This window comes from Labeo rohita, chromosome 10, assembly GCF_022985175.1.
Source record: "Labeo rohita strain BAU-BD-2019 chromosome 10, IGBB_LRoh.1.0, whole genome shotgun sequence".
NCBI classification, from domain to species: domain Eukaryota; kingdom Metazoa; phylum Chordata; class Actinopteri; order Cypriniformes; family Cyprinidae; genus Labeo; species Labeo rohita.
This window is the reverse complement of record NC_066878.1, coordinates 27,472,327-27,496,289: the sequence shown is the minus strand read 5'-3', so window position 1 is coordinate 27,496,289 and position 23,963 is coordinate 27,472,327. Positions and strand designations below refer to the sequence as shown.

General features: G+C 26.8%; 1 protein-coding gene across 1 annotated transcript in view; it reads right to left on the bottom strand.

The window, feature by feature from the left end:
- LOC127172250 (myosin-IIIb) overlaps window positions 1-23,963 on the bottom strand; it is a 53,774-nt gene that overhangs the window by 4,133 nt on the left and 25,678 nt on the right. Inside the window, exons 12-26 of the mRNA XM_051121483.1 lie at window positions 22,824-22,910; window positions 22,239-22,304; window positions 17,985-18,098; window positions 17,677-17,788; window positions 16,633-16,676; window positions 16,370-16,432; window positions 13,353-13,472; window positions 7,947-8,032; window positions 7,821-7,868; window positions 7,628-7,675; window positions 6,219-6,310; window positions 4,192-4,359; window positions 3,971-4,101; window positions 1,983-2,182; window positions 1,807-1,896 (exon numbers count right to left, since the gene is read on the bottom strand). Of these exons, the coding sequence (XP_050977440.1) occupies window positions 1,807-1,896; window positions 1,983-2,182; window positions 3,971-4,101; window positions 4,192-4,359; window positions 6,219-6,310; window positions 7,628-7,675; window positions 7,821-7,868; window positions 7,947-8,032; window positions 13,353-13,472; window positions 16,370-16,432; window positions 16,633-16,676; window positions 17,677-17,788; window positions 17,985-18,098; window positions 22,239-22,304; window positions 22,824-22,910 (1,469 nt within the window). The remainder of the gene's footprint in view (window positions 1-1,806; window positions 1,897-1,982; window positions 2,183-3,970; window positions 4,102-4,191; window positions 4,360-6,218; window positions 6,311-7,627; window positions 7,676-7,820; window positions 7,869-7,946; window positions 8,033-13,352; window positions 13,473-16,369; window positions 16,433-16,632; window positions 16,677-17,676; window positions 17,789-17,984; window positions 18,099-22,238; window positions 22,305-22,823; window positions 22,911-23,963) is intronic.

The window sequence follows — 23,963 nt, the reverse complement described above, 5'->3', positions numbered from 1 at the left end:
GTTTAAGCACAGTGCACGAACAGTTGTGCTGCGCTCGTTTATACTACAAGCTAGGCTGCATTATTTGTGCTATCTGAACAAAGTGGGTGATCAAAAGTTTGCATACTATGTACATGATAAATAACGTTAGTGTGTTTGTGTAATGATGCAGTAGCGCTCCTAACTTGACAGACCGCTCTTGTTAAATCCGTAAAGTGAAAGTGAAAGTCGTCTCACTTCAAAGCCGTTTTTCTCAAAATTCCATTCATTAAATCATCACTATAAGCCAACTTAAGATAGAACTTAACTTTGGTTACGTTCAAGCCCAAATAAATACAAAGACAAAATAAAAACAAGACAAAATAAGAAGTTTTGGAAAGGGCTTGAACCCAGCTTTTATATGGTCTCAAAACCTAAAAAAAGGTCAAATTTCACCATGTGTTGGGTTTTCCTAGATCGCATCACATATGTATTTGTTATTCATATAAACAATACTGTTTAAATTTTTTTATGCCATATTATCAGTCATTATCATCATTTTGTTTATATAAAAATATAAAAATGAATGTTACTATATTCTTCATAGCAATATAAAAAAAATACAAACTAAATATGAATAAAATATATTGTTAATAATAATAATAATAATAATAATAATAATAATAATAACAATAACAACAACAACAACAACACTACTATCTAAATAAATAATAATAAATTCACTATAAATAGTAAACATACAAGTTTTATATAAATAATTTTTAATAATAATAATAATAATAAATAATAATAATAATAATAATAATAATAATAATAAATGTTATCTAAATTAATAATAATAATTATACATTTGTAGTAAATAGTACAAATACAATTTTTATATAAATTATAATTATTTTTTAATAATAATGCAAATGTTAATAATAAATATTCACAATAAATAGTAAAAATACTAGGGCTGTCAAATCATTATTAAATCGCATCCAAAATAAAAGTTTGCTTACATACTATATGTGTGTACTGTGTTTAGTTATGTATATATAAATACACACACACACGCTCTTGCATTTGTGGTTTACGGGGACTCTCCATAGGCGTAATGGTTTTTATACTGTACAAACCGTATTTTCTATACACATCCTGTGTATACACATCCTCATAAACCATATATACCAGAACACACACACACACGTACATACATATATACATAAATAGTGAAGTAATTTTTACTTTTATAAATTATAATTTTGTAATAATAATAATAATAATAATAATAATAATAATAATAATAATAATAATAATAATGTTGTTATCTAAATTAATAATAATAATAATAATAATAATAATGTTGTTATCTAAATTAATAATAATAATAATAATAATAATAATAATGGCAATAAATCGTAAAAATATTTTTTTTAATATAAATTATATGTTTTAATAATAAAGCAAATGTTATCTAAATTAATAATAATAAATTACCAATAAATAGTAACACTAAAATTTATATAAATTATACGTTTTTAATAATAATGATAGTAGTAGTAGTAGTAGTAGTAACAATAATAATAATAATAATAATAATAATAATAATAATAATAATAATAATAATAATAAAATAAGTAAAAGGAAAAAAGCATCATATCCTGTTGCTGAAATTCAGTGACCAAGTACGTTTACACCATGTAAGCTTATGTAAACTCCTTAAATGTTCATGGTCTTTTTATGATGAAATATCACTGTTTAAAGCAAAACCAAAAAGGTGATTTTTAGCACCTTTACCTATGTACTAGTATGTTAATTGTGACATGTTTTGGCATAACGTACTTGAAGGTCAGTGTGAAACCCTCCCGGCTCTGACCGACGCGCACCAAGAACCAACCGAGAGGTTTGTTGATCAGGAGATCTTCTGCTTGTCTGAGAAATCAATGTTCCAGTCAGCACATCATAAACACTGTATCTTCAGAGTTCACATGAATTTAAGAGGGAGGATGAAAGCAGACCTGCGCGTGATCATGCCGTGGAACCAGCTGGGGAATTCGCCGTCTCTGGTCAGCTTCCGCACCTGCGTCTCTTTGAACCAGCGGATGGTGTTGGTCTTCTTCAGGTGTTTCTCTTTAATTCGCTCTTCATCGATCGGCTGAAGCACCAGAGACACGTCCAGGTGAACGTTTTCATTCAGCTCGTTATCAAACGGAGTCGCCTGACCACAAACGAAAACGAGCATGAGACAAAGTCAGGGAAATTAAAACCATAAAACCCTGAAATAAAATAGACGTTTACTGAAATAAAATAAATAAAATATTTTATTTCAACTGAAATAAAAATTAATAAAAACTATACAGAGATTTAAACCAAAAAAAAAAAAAAAAAAAACCTAAAACAAATAAAAATTACAAAAAAACCCCCACAAAATTGTTAAAACTTTAAAATGGAAAATATAAAAATGAAAATTAATTCAAAACTCAATTCAAAACTATTAAAATTTATATTAAAAAAAAAAGATCCTGTAATGTGGCATATTATCGATCACAAAAAATAACATGCGAGAAACATTTTAGAAAGGCAATACAATAATATTAATAACAATAATAATAATAAATATATTTAATATAAATAAATATATATTTAATATAAATATATATATTTTTTATAAGTATTCATTATTTTTAAAAAATAAAACAACAATAATAATAATAATATTAACAGTGTATTATTATTATAATTTTATTATTTGCATAAATGTATATACTTATTAACATAAAATGTGACTATTTATAATAAACTACAGTAAACATACAAAAAGGTTTGGTATGAATAAAATATATTATTAATAGTAATGTTATTATAACATTTTCCAATATCACATTATTATCATCATGTACTTTAGTATTTGTATTTATTATTATGAATAGAAACGTGACTACTATTTATAATAACTTCAATAACATTCATATTATTGTTATCATCATCATCATCTATTAACAATAATAAACCAAGAATAATAATATCAATTATTCATTATTTTATTATTTGCATGAATTTATTTATTAATAATATAAATTACTATTTATGATAAACTAATAAAAAAAAGGTAAACAAAAAGTTCATTATGAACAAAATATTATAACACTACTACTACTAATATTATTTCTCAATATATTATGATCATATATTTTATTTGTATTAATGTAATTTATTATTACTGTAAAAATGACTATTATTTATAATAACACTAATAATAAATAAACATACAAAACTTTTATATGAATAAAATATTACAATATTATTATTAATATTATATTAATAGAATAGTTTTATAATAATAATAATAATAATAATAATAATAATAATAACAATAACAATAACAACAACAACAACAACTATTATTATTATTATTATTATTATTATTATTATTATTATTATTATTATTATATATTTTATTTTATTTATTATTTGGATAATTTTTTTTATACAAAACATTTTCTATGAATAAAATATAGCATTATTATTAATAGGTTTTTTTTTCTAATATCACTATCATAATAATAATAGTTATTATCATTATATATTTTATTTATTATTTGGATGAATGTATTTATTTATAGAAAACATTTTCTATGAATAAAATACAATAACATTATTATTAATAATATAATATTTTTATTTATTAATAATAATAATAATAATAATAATAATAATAATAATAATAATAATATGCATTTTATTTATTGTTTGGGTGAAACTATTTATTTATTATTAATATTAATGTGACTATTTACTATTTATAATAACACAATGTTTTATATGAATGAATGAATTAATGAATAAACAAATGAATGAAAGGTTAGGGGGTGTGAAACATGTTTGAGCTCTAATACTGACAAGAAAAGTGACTTGGCACATAAATAATCTTTAAATTGCTAGGTTGAGGAGGCAATCTCATAAATTTAGGTGTAATATTTTACTGGATAAACTACTGATGTCACACCTCAAAGAGTTTGCTGCGGGGCCGTGGGACAGGTGCCAGATGCGATGCTTTCGGGATGACGCTCAGCACTGATCGCGGCCTGGGCTCCGGCTTCTTCTTTCTCGGCAGGGGCACCGGTGGAGACGCCGGTCCTGTAAACACACACACAAAAACAAACGACTTTAACACACACCACTGCTATCAGCACTGACGCTGCGGTGAACACAGAGGACAGTCCTTACGCAGATTCTCCTGCTCCAATTCCAGACGTCTCTTCCTCTCCTCCTCCAGCTGCTGTCTCCTTCTCTCCTCCTCCTCACGCTCCTCTCTTTCCCGCTGAGCCTGACGCTGTCGCCGTATCTCCGCCAGCAGGGCCAGATACCTCCTCCGGCAGATCCGAGCGCGGTAATCTACACAACAAGAGATGCAGTGTTAAACACACTGTTTAAACAAGTATAAGTCATGTTTACAGCAATATAATTAAGACTGAATTATTTTCATCTTACAGCAATGAATTATACAAAGATAAATGTGAAAATACACATTGTTCAAAACTGAAAAGGTCAGATTTTTTTTTAAAATTATTTATTAAAGCTGTATTTATTTGTTTAAAAACAGTGAAAACAAAAATATTGAAATATTTTTACCATTTAAAAGAACCGTTTTCTGTGTGAATATCTGTTAAAATGTATTTTATTACTGTGATCAAAGCTGAATTTTTAGCATTTTTTTACTCCAGTATTCAGTCACATGATCCTTCAAAAATCATTCTAATATGCTAAATTGCTGCTCAAGAAACATTTGAGATTATCAATGTTGAAAACAGTTGTGCTTTTCAGATTTAAAATTTGAAATTTTGAAATTTGAAATTTAAAATGTAAAAATCTGAAATTTTAAAATTTGAAATTTAAAATGTATTTAAAATTTATTTTAAGTTTAAAAAGCAATTTCTTCCTTTATTTCTCAGGCTCACATTAAATTGATCAAAAGTGACATTTATAAACTTACAAAAGATTTGGAATAAATGCTGTTATTTTGAACTTTATAATAACTATATTTAAAAAAAATCTGAAGAGCTTTGATCACAGCATTTATCAGAAATAGAAATCTTTTGTAACATTATAGATGTCTTTATTATCACTTTTGATCCATTTAAAGTTAAATAAAAATTAATTTCTATAATTTCTTTCCTTAAAATACATAAATCAAATAGAAAGCACTTATTTTAAATTCTAAAAATATTCCACAATATCATTTTTACTGTGCTTCTGATCAAATAAATGCATTATTAAATATTGAAAAATATGGGAGGTTTATATAAATAGTGTATGACCACCCATATTTACACTACCAGACTTAATGTTTTTAAAGTCTCTCTTGCTCACCAAATCTGCATTTATTTGATCCAAAGTACAGCAAAATCAGTAATATTCTGAGATATTTTTACTATTTAAAATAACTGTTTTCTATTTAAATATTTTTAAAAATGTAATTTATTTCTGTGATTTCAAAGCTGAATTTTTAGCATCATTACTCCAGTCACACAATCCTTCAGAAATCATTCTAATATTCTGATTTGCTGATCAAAAAACATAATATTATTACTATTATTTTTCTTCTTCTTATTATTATTGTTGAAAACAGCGAAGCAGAATTTATTCAGGTTTCTTTGATGAATAGAAAGTTCAGAAGAACAGCATTTATCCGAAATAGAAATTGTTTGCAACATTATAAATGTCTTTATCATCACTTTTGATCAATTTAAAGTATCCCTGCTAAATAAAAATATTAATTTCTATGATTTCTGTATAATGTTACAAAAGCTTACAAAAGTTCAAAAACAAAAGTCTTAAAGGTACAGTCACAAATACAGCCTGTATAACTCTAACTAATGGTCAGAAGATGGAAAACAGTCATTGAAAACAGCCATGACCTTTGATGAAACAAGCCTCAACATTATGAGGGAATGTCAGGGGAAAAACATGGCAAGAACAAAAGATGTTTTATAAGGTCGTCTCGTTCAGTCTGTGCCTTTATTTATATTAGTACATTAGCCACATATTTGGGTAAAGACCTGGAACACCTGAGTTCATGTCTGAACTTGTTCTCATGAGTGTTTTCGTAAGTATGTTTCTTTGACAGGTGATTCAGGATGCTATAAAACCGTCAAACTGTGAGCCAAGAGCTTTCATGTGCTGTCATGTGTGCTCCCCAGTATTTAATACAGGATTGTTGAGGGGATAAACAAACAAATTTAATTGCTCCTTACTCTTCTGAATGACAAGTGCCGCTCGTCCCAGTGTCTCCAGCAGTCGGGCCAACTCCTCCTGGTGCCAGTACTTGAAAAACAAACGCGACGACCTGAAAGAGCAGCACAGGAGAACTGCTGTGACTTGCTCGAAGTCAGTATTATCTGAAGCATTAAAATATCTAATTTATCGGCTCATATTATTTTATCACCTAATGCTCAAGCCAAATAAAACGTCATGAAAACATGTTACATCCTGTGAAAAATTCTACAAACCTAACAATCCTGACAGGACTTACAAAACATAGATTTTATGAATAGAAATAGCATATGAATTTGGAACTGTTACTATTATTATGTTTTGAAAAAAAATTGTTTATTTTATTTTACATTTTTAAATTTGAGACAAAGTTTTCACATTTTACTTTAAATAAGTATTCTTTAAAAAAAAATTGGTAAGTTATACATTACATATATTAAACTTTTTAAATAATTTAATAAATTATAAAAGTTATGCATATTTATTATGCAATAAACATTACATAAAAAATAATAAAATATTATAAACAAATAAAATATAAATTAAAATATAAAATATAAATAATAAATATTTATACAACTTATACAATTTATACAAATACACAATGCAACAAATAATAAAGTCAAATTTAAATATATGTAATATTAAACATTTTTAAATGTAATAAATGATAAAATAGTTAAATATATATATATATATATATATATATATATATATATATATATATACACACATACATACATACACTACACATTATATAATATATAATACACATTATTTAATAAATAAAATACATAAATATAATATAAAATATAAATTTTTTAAAAAATAAAATATGATAAAAACAGAATTAAAATATAAATTTTATTAAAATATAAAATATAACTAATAAACATTTATATATATATATAAATAATGCAACAAATAAATAATGTAAAATTTAAATCTATGTAAAATTATTACACACTTTTAAATAATTTAATTAATTATGAAGGGTAATTTATGTATATTTATTATATTTTTTTGTTATTATGTTATTATTTTAATAATTTTTATATTTATTTTATTTTACATTTTTACGGTTATTTTAATTCAATTTAAATAATAAATATATTTTTTAAAAATGGTAAGTTATACATTACACATATTACCACATATTACACACACACACTATGCATTTATGTATGTACTATAATTTAATTATTATCAAAAAGTTTATTTATGACAGGGCTTACACTTTCCGAATAAAAATGTGAGTGGTTTGGGGTTTGTTCAAGTCATTAAACCAGCACGTAAACAATAATAACAATAATGCATGCCTCAATTACCACTAATAATCCATATAATTTGATTTACTTGACTAAACAGGTTCCAGCGTGTTCAGACTTACCCACACTTCCAGCCAGAGAGTTCAGTGCTGTTGAGGATTGACATGCAACTGAAAGCAACAGAAAACAAACAAAAAATCCATTACGGTGAAACTAAATAACAGGGATCTTCTCCCTCTCATGCAAAAAAAACTAATATTAGTATTAGTAAATATCTTGACTTTAACACAACACTGATGTATCTGTTGTTCAGACCTGCTTTTGTCCATTGGGAGATCCGGTTTCAGCAGCAGAATGTTGTACCTACAGGACAGAAATGTGAGTCACAAAAATCTGATGTAATGAACTCATAAATGTCAGTTTTCCTGCCTGCACACGAACCTCTCTGCAAACTCCCTGAACGTCGGACGCCACGAGAAACCATCCCGCCGGATTCGGATGGTTTCCATTAGGCCATTGTATCTCAGCTAGAGGAGATGGAAAAAGACAATCACAACGTGAATATGACGGACTGGACAACTGAGATTATGTAAGGTGACATTAGATCACTTTTAATGGGAGAGTTCACACAAAAATAAAACACCTCTGTCATTATTCACTCGCATGAGGTTCCAAACCCAATACAACTTTCAGGCTTCCATGAAGCACAAAGGATTTTGCAACAAAAGCAGATGTTTTTTTTTTTTTTACTGCCAAGCTTCAAAAATAACCTACAATATCCTAGTATTAAAAATACCAATAGTATCATAAAGGTAATATCCACACACACACACATATACACATATACTAGAGGTGCTCCGATCAAGCTTTTTTTGAGGCCGATCACCGATCACAGGAAGCTATATCTGCCGATCCGATCACCGATACTGATCTTTTTAAAGGCTTCTATTATCATGTAGAATTATTTATAGAGATACTCCAATCAGGATTTTTAGACACTTATTCAGGGCCTGATGTTTTTACATTTTTATATGTATTATATTATATATATTATATATCACATAAATGTTTGATCATGCAGTGTGTTTTTGTTTTTAGAATTGTGCAATTATTGCATATTATATATATATATATATATATATATATATATATATATATATATATATATGTATTTAAATATATAGTAATAATAATAATAATAATAATAATAATAAAATAAATAAAATAAATGGCTTAAATAATTAATAACAATAATAATAGATTTATTAAATTCATGTTATATTTGATATTACAATATCTGTAATAATAATAATAATAATAATAATAATAATAATAATAATAATAATAATAATAATAATATATAATAATATATATATATATATATATATATATATATATATATATATATATATATATATGCGTATATATGTGTGTGTGTATATATATATATATATACACTACCGTTCAAAAGTTTGGGGTCAGTAAGACTTGTAATAGTCTTTAAAGAAGTCTCTTATGCTCATCAAGGCTGCATTTATTTGATTAAAAATATAGAAAAAATGTTTTTACAATATAAAATAATGTTTTTTATTTTAACATACTTTAAAATAGAGTTTATTCCTGTGATGAAAAGCTGAATTTTTATCAGCTGTTACTCCAGTCTTAAGTGTCACATGATCCTTCAGAAATCATTGTAATATGCGGATTTATTATTAGAATGATCAATGTTGGATAATATCAACAGTTGTGCTGCCAAATATTTTTTGGAACCTGTGATTTTTTTTTTTTTCAGGATTCTTTCATGAATAAGTTTAAAATGTACAGTGTTTATTCAAAATATAAATATTTTATAACAATGTAAATTATTTATTATTAACTTTTGATAAACTTTTAATTGGTGAATAAAAGTATTAATTTCTTAAAAAAAAAAAAGAAAAAGAAAAAAAGAAACAAAAATGTACTGACCCCAAACTTTTGAACGGTAGTGTTTTTTATATATATATATATATAAGTTACGACACCCTATTGAATTCCATGGTTTTCCGTATTAGGTTGTCATTTTAAAAAAAAAAAAAAAAAAAACAAGAACAACAACACATGACAAATTGCACCGTGTCATTATTTACTGAACAAAAATAAAAGCGAAATGGAAAAGCCATGTGTGACAAAGTTAGGACATTCTTACTGTTAACATTGGAATTAAGAGGGTAAATAACACTCAAGCGCTGATAATCAAATACCTTTGATTCACTGATCATCAGCAAGTCTGGGCGCCTCTATAAAAACAATATCTTTGGCAGTTTGCTGGTCTGGAGCCTTCAGGTGTGTGTTAACACAATGCCAAGGAGGTAAGACATCAGCAATCCTTCTAGAGAAGCAATTGTTGCTGCCATCAATCTGAGATCACACAGAATTTTTGGAGCACGGGCATTTCCAAACAAATTGAAGTTTATTCACAAGTGGAAGACGTTTAAAACAGACACCTCTCCTTCCAGGAGTGGACATCCCAGAAAATTCATCCCAAGATCAGACCGTGTACAGCTCAGAGAAATGGCAGACAACCCAAGAACTACACCTCAGACTCTACAGGCCTCAGTTAACATGTTAAATGATAAAGTTCATGACGATACCATTAGAAAAATATGGGACAAAATTGCATGTTTGGAAGGCTTGGCAGAAGAAAGCCTCTTCTATCTTAAAAAAAAAAAAAAAAAAAAAAAAAAAAAAAAAGACATTGCAGCACAGTTTAGGTCTGCAAAGTTGCATCCGAACAAAACAAGTCTACTAGAATAATGTCCTTTGAACAGACGAAACTGAAGTGGAGATGTTTCGCCATAAGGCACAGCACCAAGTTTGGTGAAAACATAAAGAGCATATCAGCACAAACACCTCATACCAAAAGACAAGCATGCTGGAGGAGAGCTGATAATTTTGGGCTTGTTTTGTAGCCACGGGACCTGGGCACCTCACAGTCATTGAGTTGGTCATGAACTCCTCTGTATATCAAAGTATTCTAGAGTCAAATGCGAGGGCATCTGACCGACATCTAAAGTTGGGCTAAAATTGGGTCTTGCAACAGGACAATGGTCCCAAGCACACCAGCAAATCTACAACAGAATGGCTGAAAAGAAAAGCATCAAGGCATTGCAATAGCCCAGAGCTCATCCTGACTCAAATGCTGTGGTGAGAGCTGTGCATAAGCAAATGCCCACAAACCTCAATGAACTCAACGTTGAAAAGAAGGGTGGTTCAAATTCCTCCAGAATGATGTGAGAGACTGATAAAGTCACACAGAAAATGAATGCTTCAAGTTATTGGATCTACAGGCAGTTGACTCATAGGGTGTTCTAATTTTGTCACACATGGCCTTTCCCTCTTGGCTGTATTTTTCTTAAATAAATAGTGACACAGTGTGATGTCATGTAATGATGTTTATCTGAGGATTTATTTTCCACATTTTAAGAACTGGCAAGGACCAGATCATTTTTTATTATGTCCTGATTATGTCCTAACTTTTTCACATGACTGTATGTATGTGCGTGTATATATACACACATATACACATACACATACATATACATACATATATATATACACATATATATACACACAGTACTGTGCAAAAGTCTTAGGCCACTAGTATTTTCATTAGCTAAAAAATGGTTTAAAGTCAGTTAAAGTCGGTCTTTTGCTGTAGTGTGTCAGTAGGAAATATCAGATTACATTTCCAAACATTCATTTTGCCATTAATCGTAATAATCCAGTGTGATTTTTGTTTGCACAAGGAGTCTGACAACAGCGATGATATCATCATCCAGTCTGTCTGGAATGACTTGAAGAAACAGAACAAACTCAGCCAGACTAAATCCAGAAGAACTGTGACATAGTCTCCAGGATGCTTCAAGAAATCTACCTGCAAAGCTGCAGCACTGTTAAAAGTTTTAGGCACTTGTGTAAAAATGCTGTAAAATGAGGATGCTGTCATAAATAGATTTTATTTATCAATTACCTTCTATTAACTAAATGAAATCAACATTTGATGTGACCATTCTTTGGGTTTACTGCAGCTTTTGCCTTATGTGCACTTGTGCAAAATTTTTCAGGTAGCTTTGCAGGTAGGTCTCTTGAAGCATCTTGGAGACATTGCCACAGTTCTTATATATATATATATATATATATATATATATATATATATATATATATATATATATATATATATGCACACAGTAGTGTCCTAAAACGTTGTCCTAAAACAAAAACAGGTTTTAGCTTTGGTTTTAGAACAACCTTGATGAAGGGTTTTGATCCGCTTCAAATGTTGACTACTGTATATACTGTATGTATATATATATATATATATATGTATATATATATATATATATATACACACATATATATATATATATATATATTTATGTTACAACATTACATACAATGCTACGACCAAAAAAAAGACTGAAAAATAATATTTAAATATAAAACAATTACATTATCTATAATCTAAAATATATTAAAAAAAAAAATAAATGAATATATATTAATTAAATAATAAATAATTTAATTAATGTTATATACTTGTTACATTAGTATCTGTTAATATTTTTATATAAAATGTATTTAAATATATAGTAATAATAATAATAATAATAATAATAATAATAAAATAAATGGTTTAAATAATTAATAACAACAATAATAATAATAGATTTACTAAATTCATGTTATATTTGATATTACAATATCTGTAATAATAATAATAATAATAATAATAATAATAATAAATAATAAAACAATAAACAATAAACATCACATACAATTTTAGTGCCCAGCTTCAAAAATAACCAACAAATAGAAAGTATCATTGTGAGCTATATTTAATTAAAATAAATAAATTAAATTATAGAATATGTATATTATATAGACATATATTATATACATATTTATTATATATAAAATATTATTTTAATATAAATATAAAATATTATATAAAATAACATTTTACATATAAAATATTATTTTAATATAAATTGTACTATAATAAATTTATTAGCTAAAATGTAATAAGACATTGCACATTTATTACGTAATATATATAATGTTTTATATTAAAATTAAAAAAAAAAAAAAGTGTCATTTTATTCTGAATTATGATATATAATATAAATGATTCTTATAGGCTGCAAACTGTACTTGCACAAATCTCCAGCAGGCGTCAGCATTGCACTTTTTTTTTTTTAACAGTACTGCTGATGTACTGAATGGAACTGTACATTCCAAGGCTGTACATCATCTGACCATGTGACTTAGCTGTTTATGTATAAACATACACGCAGCGATAGAAACAAATGATGTCATTTGAACAGGATAAACTGATCTGACAAAGATCTGATAAGAACAGAAAACAATAGTTGCTAGTTACTACTTACTACTATTACTAACCATCCAGAACACTTTAGCAACAAGAACCCTAAGAAGAACCCTAATATAGTACTGACTAGTTATAAAAAAAAAAAAAAAAAACACTTTAAAAAGTGTTAAAATCTACAATGCATCAACGAACTAGTGGCTTCAACAAGATAACTGCGTAATGCAGCGTTTAGTCCATATTGGCCTTTAAACACAAACCCAGCGGCTCCCGTATCATTACAGGGATTTGGATCGAGCTCCATCTTAACACTAAAAGGCTTCCAGATTTTAAGTAGAGCTCACGGAGCTCAGACTGCACCGGAGGGCAGGAAAATCTGAGAACGCATTTGGCTCCACTGTGGAAAATAAAAAGAGGCCACAAACAGGGCCAAATGCAGCAGAGCTCCACTGCACATCCTGAAGGGACCCAGTTTAACCCACCTGATCCATCACCAGTTTACTGTCCAGCTGATCGGGCTGCTTGCTTCGGTTGGGCTTGATGCACCGAACGAAGTGCGGACCGGCCGCAAACATCTTCTCCATGAGGACAGCCAGAGAATGCTGTACGGAAAACAACATACAGACCATTGGGCTGTTAAATAAATGCAAGCCAGAGCAAACACACAAGAAAATGTCAGAGCTTCATCATCATGAAAATCACAATGCAGAAGATCTGAAATGGTCCAAGAATTGGGATTTGCTTTTGGAAAATATCATTTATCTTCATTATGGGTGAGAGACATGGAAATTTGTTTCCACCACAGAATAAAAAGAGAGATAATTAAATAAAGGTAAATTTATCTCACAATTCTTAAAGTCTAATCAGAATTGTGAGCTATAAACCCAGAAGTGCAAGTTTATATCTCACGGCTTGGACTTTCTCCTTAGAATTGTTCATTTATATTTTGCAGTTTTGAGTTTATATATCAGAATAAGTTTATTTCTTGTAACTTTGTTTATATATCTAGGAATTCCTGAGTTTATATCTTGGAATTTTATCAGTTAATATCTGAGAATTTTATATTTCTAAAGTTTATATCTCTGAATTTTGAGTTTATATTTGTATTTGTATCAACTTTTACATCTAATTTACATCTCACAATTCTGGTTTATATCTTGTAATTCACAGTTTATATCTCAGAATTCTCAGTTCATACCTTGGAATTTTCCATTTTTTGTCTCATGTCTTGAGTTCTAAACTCAAAAAACCCTTCAAATTCTGATATCTTTTTTTTTTTTTTTTTAAATCTAATTTATATCTAAAAACTCAAGTTTATATCTTGGAATTCTCAGTTTATATCTCAGAATTCTCAGTTCATACCTTGGAATTCCCAGCTTATATATTGGAATTTTCAGTTTTTTGTCTCATAACTTGAGTTCTATACTAAAAAAAAAAACATTTCAATTCAGAATGTATAACTTTTTTTATATCTAATTTACATCTCACAATTCTGGTTTATATCTTGGAATTCACAGTTTGTATCTCAGAATTCTCTGTTCATATCTCAAAATTTTCCATTTTTTGTCTCATGTCTTGAGTTCTAAACTCAAAAAAACCTTCAAATTCTGATATTTTATCTTTTTTTTTTTATCTAATTTATATCTCAAAACTCTTGAGTTTATATCTTGGAATTCTCAGTTCACATATTGGAATTTTCAGTTTTTTGTTTCACAACTTGAGTTCTAGGCTAAAAAAAAACAAAACCTTTCAATTCCGACTATAACTTTTTTATATCTAATTTACATCTCACAATTCTGGTTTATATATTGGAATTCTGAGCTTATATCTCAGAATTCTCAGTTCATACCTTGGAATTCTCAGTTTATATATTGGAATTTTTAGTTTTTTTGTCTCATAATTTGAGTTCTATACTAAAAAAAAAAAAAAAAAAAAAAAAAAAAAAACACCATTTCAATTCAGAATTTATAACTTTTTTTTATATCTAATTTAGATCTCACAATTCTGTTTTATATTTAATTTAGATCTCACAATTCTGGTTTAGTTTATTTTGGAAAGTTTTTTGTCTTCTGAGTTCTATATAAAAAAAAAACATTATGATCTATTCTTTTTTAATCTAATTTATATCTCAAAACTCTTGAGTTTATATTCTCAGTTTATATATTGGAATTTTTAGTTTTTAGTTTCACAACTTGAGTTCTATAGTAAAAAAACCCTTTCAATTCTGACTTTATAACTTTTTTATATCTAATTTACATCTCACAATTCTGGTTTATATCTTGGAATTCTCAGTTCATACCTTGGAATTTTCCATTTTTTGTCTCATGTCTTGAGTTCTAAACTCAAAAAAACCCTTCAAATTCTGATACTACATTTTTTTTTAACCTCTAATGTATATCTCAGAATTCTCAGTTCATATCTTGAATTCTCACTTTACATATTGGAATTCTCATCTTATATCTTATTTATATTTATCTCTGAATTTTGAGTTTATATCTCAGAATTCTAAATTTATATCTTGCAATTTTGAATTTATATCTTATTTATATCTAACTTTTATATCATATTCTCAGTTTATATCTCAGAATTCTATCTCAGAGTTTATAACTCAAAATTCTAAATGTATATCTTGCAGTTCTAAATTTGTCTTATATCTAATTTAGATCTCATAAATCTCAGAATTTATGCAATTCAGAGTTTCTATCTCGAAATGTTGAGTTCATATCTCATGATTCTCAGTGTATATCTCTTAACTGAATTCTGAACTAAAAAAATAAAAATAAACCATCTAAATTCTGAATGTTTTTTTTAATATCTAGTTTATATCTCAGAAGTCTGACTTTATATCTCAAAATTCTAAATTTATACCTTACAATTCTAAATTAATATCTTATTTATATCTAACTTATATTTCACAATTTTGAGTTTATATCTCGGAATTTTGAGTTTACATTTCTTGTAATTTTAAATTCTAAACTAAAAAAAAAAAAAAATCTAAATTTATATCTTGCAAATTTCGAGTTCATATTTCAGAATTCTATCTTAGAGTTTATATCTCAGAATTCTCTGAATTTTAAATTCTAAATTTCTATCTTGCTTTAATATCTAACTTATCTCTTAAAATTCTCAGTTTATATCTTGGAATTCTCAGTTTATATCACATAACTTTGAGTTTCTATTTTAGAATTCTGAGTTTATGGAAAAAAAACAAACAAAAAAAACAGAATTTTAAGATAAAAAGTCATAATTATTTTTTATTTTTTTTTATTTTTTTAAATCCTGTGGCGTAAGCAAGCTTCTATAGAACTACGACCTGGGCATGTTCTTGACAGTTTTTGTGAGATTAATCAATATATTATTTCTGATATACTCAAAATAGAAATGAAAAGATGTACAGATTTAAGCACAAACACATTCAGATGCATTTGATCTGATTATAGGATGCATTAAATAAACCGGCACATAAAACAACTACAGTTATTTAGAGGCAAAGACTTACCTTGAATTGTGCACCAACAGACTGTTTCCTGGTTGAGTTAAAGTTGTCATCTGCAACTTGTAACTAAAATAAAAATTCACAAGTTCATCTGGTGAAACACTACCTGCTCTCTGCGTTAATTAACACAGGAAAGATTAATTACTCATTTGTACAGCTATAAATGTGTTCAAACACCAAGGTATCTGGGAAATATCAACATGTGTTTTAATAGGCACTTAAAGAAAACTGGTATGTCAAAAAATTAATCAAAATCTTAATTATACCTTGGCTCTCCGTGGCATTAGTGTGCCTGTTCTGGAAATTGTGGCTGGAAAAAAAAAAATGAAATAATTAAAAAAATAAATAAAATATAACAATAATAATCAGTAAATGATCATGGGAAACTCACAACCAACTACAGTGGTAATAATAATAATAATAATAATAATAATAATAATAATAATAAATATTTAAATAAAAATAAATAACACAAGGGAAAAAAATAAAAATGTAATAATAATACAAGAACAGTGGTCATAATAATAATAATAATAATAATAATAATAATAATAATAATAATAATAATAATAATAATAATAAAAAAACATATGGACATTAAAAAAACAATAATAATAATAATAATAATAATAAGGAACAAATTCTAACAATAATAATAATAATAATAATAATAATAATAATAATAATAATAAATAATAATAAATAAGGAACAAACATTTAGGGAAAACATATATTAATAAATGAAATGTACTATAATACAACAACAACGGTAAAAATAATCATAAAAAATATTTAAATAAAAATAACATGGGGAAAAAATTAAAATGTAATAATAATAATAAATAAAATAATAAAACCAATGTGTGTATTCAAAACTTATAACAAATCTGAAAACCTGAACATTAAAAAAAATATATACATAATAATAATAATAATAATAATAATAATAATAATAATAATAATAATAATAATAATAATAATAAGGAACAAATATTTAGGGAATAAATATTCTAATAAATGAAATATAACGTACTATAATACAACAACAACGGTAATAATAATAATAATAATAATAATAATAATAATAATAATAATAATAATAATAATAATAATAATAAATATTTAAATAAAAATAAACAACACATGGGAAAAAATAAAAATAGTAATAATAATAATAATAATAATAAAAATAAAAACAAATGTGCGTATTCAAAACTTACAACAATTACTTTTTTTTTTTTAGTCACACACACACACATATATTCAGAATGAAATGTCTAATGATGTGTGAATATGGAAGTGAATCACACCTGCGAACAGGACACTGAGGAGAGGAGTGACGCTGTTGATGAAGAGCTCGCGAATGTTGGCTGGTATCGTGTCTCTGTTTTTCTCAAGAAATCCACTTGCATTGTATTGCACCTGAACAGACCACAAAAAGACACTTTATGCAGGAACAACACACATATCACTGACATTATTAATGCATCCCCTCTGGGAAAATGCACAATCATTTAATTATTAACCAGCACAACAATTACATTCTTTGTTAATGTAAATGATGTCACTGATCAGGTGAATTGTTAGGGAACAGTAATGACGGCGGTTTTGTACTCACCTTCCCTGCGTAGTGCACAATAGTGAACAGAGGGGTGTGGTTTCGCACAACCTCAAAGTTGGGAGCGGTTTTAAATTTGCTGTTTAACTTGTCAACAAAATCGCGGTCAGTGGCCTGTGGGTAAAGAAATCATCATCACATGTTGTTTGCTACAAATATTAATTTTAATAGAATGAAAAAGGACTTATGGGCTCTGACGGCTTTTTGTTGCTTATTTTTATTTCAGTGGCTGTTAAACATTATTGTCCCTGGTTCAATACAAGTTGAGCTTTATGTGAGCTTTTGATCACAGTATATATATTTAATCTTTCAGTTAAAAAAAAAAAAAAAAGGAAAAGGAAAAAAAACATTTAATGCATTTAAAATGAGTTCTAAATAAAAATAAAAATGATTAAAAGGTAAATTCTAAATAAAAATTAAATAACTGTAAAGAGATCTCAATACTAAGAAATAAATTTGAACGATTTAAAAAAATATTTTAAATTAGATATAAAATATATAAACATTGTCATAATTAAATGTAATATAATAACAATAACAGTAATGAAAATAATAATTAAATCAATCAAGAAAATAAATATTAAATACAGAAAAAAAATAACAGTAAAAATGTTTAAAAATGAAAAATAAATAAATAAAATTCATAGCTCACAACATCAAGAATTTTTTGTTGGTTGTGCTTTGAGCATCTAAACAAAAATATGAAAATTTATTATTTATTAGAATTTAAAATAAAAAAAATAAAAGAGATGTATATAGAATATATAAATATTTAAAATATGTAAAATATACATTTTTAAATAAAAGTAAGTATATTAATATTAAAAAAAAATTAAGTGATATATTTATAGATATAAATTACACATCACACTTGGCATATAATTTTAATAATTTAAAAAATATGCATTTACAGTAGTGTATGGTGGAAGGTTTAATTTTGCTGAAGCAATTGCATAATTTTTTTATAAATAAACAACAACAACAACAACAACAACAACAACAACAACAACAACAACAACAACAACAACAATAATAATAATAATAATAATAATAATAATAATACACTGTAAAAAAAAATCCGTAAAAATACAGTACGATATAATAATTAAAGGAAGTTTTCCGTTTTTGGTTTTTACAGGTGTTTTTCCGTATTTTTTAATTACGCTTTGCATTGTGGGAACAAGAACGTAGGTGGCTTACATAGGCGCGAAAACAGCGAAGATCAGACGCGGAGAGTTTCTCGGTCAAAGTTTCATTTTAATGTCGGCTTTCGAATTTGGGAAACATGTTTTTCATATACTCTTCGTGGTAAACCAGTTAAATGTCACATAAATTGTTTACATAAGGTTAACTTAGTTGCTGTCTGGCTTGTTTGGCAAATGAACGTCGGAGCCGTCGCACTCAACGTTTCTCTGCATATCGTCACACATCTTCCTCGTGGAGTTTTCTGCCAAATGAGGTAAGTTTTGACCTTTTATTGTCTGTTTTACACACACATCTCGAATCTCAAGCACACCTGCATTCATATCATGGGTTTGTATTCTGTTTTATTAAGTTTTATTTAACATTAGTGTTAAGTATCAGAATGAAAATAGTTATTGAGTAATTTATTCTGTTGACTTTCACAACAATGTGAAGTTGTTTGCTGTCTGATGCGTCGGAAGCCACGTCACAGACAACGTGCTAACGTTACCAAAATGATTGGATTGATTACTTTGATGTTATCATCCTTGTGTGTATAAGGTGTGTTCAAACTGCTTGTCATTACGTATATGGTAATTTTGTAATGTCTTTTGTGTTTAAGGTGACGGGCAGTTCAAAATTGCTGTCTTCAAGAAGTTAATGACCACTGTTGAGGTTGTGAGCTACAAATACCCAGAGGAGGCGGCACTTACATTAATACAGAAGTAAGCAACACGTATGTTATGAAATGTGTATCTGTTTATTTAATTGAAAATAATGAAGTATATTTTAGGACATAGTTGATTTGACAAGCTCATATGACCGATGCAAATGGACACTATTGGAAATGTAAGTTAAGCAATGTGTAAACAATTGGAAAGTATTATGGATTGCAGTTGATTTAATGAACTTAAAATACTGTATGACTACTTTTCCACTCCACCTGCATATTACTCTGTAGTTCAGTTTAATTCATTTCATTTTTTGTCATATCCATTTCTTTTAGAATTTTCCTGTGAAGAAATCCTGAACGTGGTTTGAGATGAAGGCAACCAAGTGGCTATGCATTCCTCCAAAACTCTTGCATGAACAATTTTGAAAATCCATGTAATATTTGAGTTTTTAAATTGAAAGAAATGGCACTTGCATTAAACATGCAGTTAAATGGGAAATAATACATCCCCTATAATGAATTGCATCACTTCAATGATATTTCAGTTATAATGAACTTCAAAATTCTGTTGTCAAGCCACTGGAGTCACTTACTTTATACTTTTCTGGACCTTGAAAATGGTAGTTGCATAGACAGTCAATGAGGGACAGAATGTACCCAGATTTAACTAAAAATACTCGTAATTTCTGTTCTAAAAATGAATGAAAGTCTTATGGGTTTGGAATGGTATGAGGCTGAGTAATTGACCGAATTAACATTTTTGAGTGAACTATCCCTCTAAACAATATTGTTTTCTCTTATAAGAAAAAAAAGTTTTGAGTCTTGACTGCTTTACAATTTGAAGTTTAAATTTTGTGACCACTTTTTAGTACAACACCTGTATTGTACAGATGCTCATGTTTTTTGTTTTTTTTTTATTCTGTCTGTTACTGTTTAAAGCTAAACTGTCTTTTACAATACACATTGTTAAATGAATTGAGTATTTGATATTGTTTAGTGCTAACCCACTTAAGCCAAACAAAAGCCATTGAATGCACTTTTAAGAATGTTTACATGAAGTAAAAATAAACCATGTTCAATTTGTATATTGTGCTGGATTTATTTACATATACACATATATATATATATATACACATATATATGTATATATATATATATATATATATATATATATATATATATATATATATATATATATATATATATATATATATGTATATATATATATATATATATATATATATATATATATATATATATATATATATGTATATATATATATATATATATATATATATATATATATATATATATATATATACATACATACATATACATATACATATATACATATATATATACAAAGTCCAGGTAATGAGCTGCCAGTACTTTTTCCATTTTTTTACAGAATTTTTTTTTACAGTGTACTAATAATAATAATAAATATTTTGACTATCATTTTTAAATTTAAATATCTATATAATTTATTTAATAAATATATATTCAAAATATATATACATAAAAAATATATACCAATATTTAAAACATAAAATACACATTTTAAATAAAAATAAGTATTTTAAAGTAACATTTAAAAATTAAACGCAATTACTTATAGATATATTTATAGATATAAATTATTACACTTGGCATATAAATATATTCAGTATAACTAAAAAGGCTAATATTTTCAATATTTTTCATCCTTGACTTTGCAAAAAAAAAATTATTTACAGTAATGCATGCTGTAGGCTTGTAGGCTGTAGGTAGCAATTATATAAATTTTTAAATAAATAAATAAATTAATTAATTAAATAATAATAATAATAATAATAATAATAATAATAATAATAATAATAATAATAATAATAATATAAAATACAGTTTGAAAGAGAGTGCAATACTTCATAAAAAAAAAAAAAAACTGATTTAAATTAGTTTGAGGTGTACAAATGTCCAACATAAAAAAAATTGTATTTTTAATGTTGCCCAATGAAAGATTATTGTACTAATTAATTTTCATCCTTCAGAATGAAATGCAAAAAAAAAAAACAAAAACAAACAAACAAAAAAAAACAAAAACAAAAAAAACTTCATTTACAGTAATGCATTTATGAGACAAATTTTAAATATAAACTATGAAGAAACATTTTAAGTTTTTTTTTTTTTAAATATATAGTTTTTTTAATTTCAAAGAGTTTTAACAAAAAGAAAATTACTAGATTACATTTTTAAATGTTTAGCTGTAAATATCTGTTACATGCACTAAAGCATCCGATAAATGCATGAATGTAAATGCAATAAGACAAAAAATATATATATATACATTTATATTCTGTTGTTGTTTTCATTTTTTTGTATCTCAGGGTTTGTCTAGCAACACGTGCCAGCTAACGTACCTGAGGAAAGGCGCTTTGCTCATCCAGCAGTGAGAGAATCCCAATAGGTTTGGTGAGGAACAGGTCCTGAAACAGAGGAACAAACCTGGCATGGGTGAATGAGTTTTCCACACTGACAAGCTAAACAGGCCTCTCTCTCGCTGATGGCGATGCAGATTTATGTTACACTACAGGATACGCAGCGGTTTTAGAGCTGAATGTCCTATGAACGTGACATACATTAAATCTGTAGCTTTCCAAATAGGCGGCTTCTCAACAGCCACAATTACAGGGCAGAGTTCATATTTACAGAGCAGGAATGTCACATGAGAGTGAAAACAAGCCTCAGGTTTCTTTCAGCTGCCCATTCAGCAGCGCGCCGAAGGATTTGGGTCAGAACGCGTGTAGAAATATGAGAAAGATTCTCAAAGCTACGTGTCGTGCTTTGTCAGCACTTCCTGTGTTTGGGATTTACCACACGGCTGTCTGCCAAACGCAGAGCTCGGCTGTATTTTTGGAGTCAGAGAGAAGGAAAATGGGGAAGAAAAGTTGGAAATAGTGCACAATCATCACGGAGGGTAAAAACGGTTTTGAGCACAGACTTACCAGTATGGGTTTGTTGTCCTTGTAGGTTATGGTGTCCCATGTGATGCCTTCCTCTTTATATTCTTTCTGTTCCATCAGAAAAATGTGCTGAAAACGGAAAACGACATGGAAAACGTGATTATTACATTCATGATGTGGCAAATCACATCCTGTTGAACGATCACGCAGTGAGCGTGATCGAATGTGGCATTTAATAGTTTCCTAACATCTGCTGTCTTGGTTTTTCTTCAAGACTTTTCGAAATAAAAGTTAAATGACCATTTTTATTTGTATTTTTTTTTTTTTTGAGCCTTTCTGTCATTTTATAGTAATGCATTTATAGCAAGTCAAGATTGTTGAACTTTGTTAAAGCAATTATATAAAATATAAAGAAAAAAACAATTTTTAAAAAGATTGCAATATATTAAAATTATTTTCGTAAATAAAAAAGCAAGACATACATAAAAATAATAAAAAGATATATATAATAAAAATAAGCATTTTAAATATAATTAAATAATTGAACAGATTTAAATGATTACACTTTTGAAATAATAATAATAATAATAATAATAATAATAATAATAGTAATATTTTAAAAATACAATTTTAAAAAGAATGCAATACTTAAAACAGTAATGCGGATTAATTTTAAAATTGAAATTAAAATGTGGTTTCATTTTGCTAAATCAATTCTATAAATAAATAAATAAATAAATAAATATTTAAAATACATGTATTATTATGCATTTATAATGAGGCTTAATTTTGATAAAGCAGTGAATAGAAATAATAAATAAAAATGTGTATTTTTAATTATTATTTTAAAGATATTGCCAAAAAAAAAAAAAAAAATAATAATAATAATAATAATAATAATAATAATAATAATAATAATTTAAACACTTAAGTATATAAGCATGTCTAATATAATTAAAAAGCTTAGTATTTTTCATGTAGCCAAATGAAGGATTTCCACAGAAATAAATTTTTATCCTACAGTTTGTAAAAAAAATAATAAAAATAAATAAAATAAAATAAAAAAAAAACTGCATTTATAGGACATTTAGGATGATTTAATTTCGGTAAAGCAATTATATAAAATATTAATATAAATTATAAATAAAAACATGCATTTTTAATTATTAATTTAAAGATGCT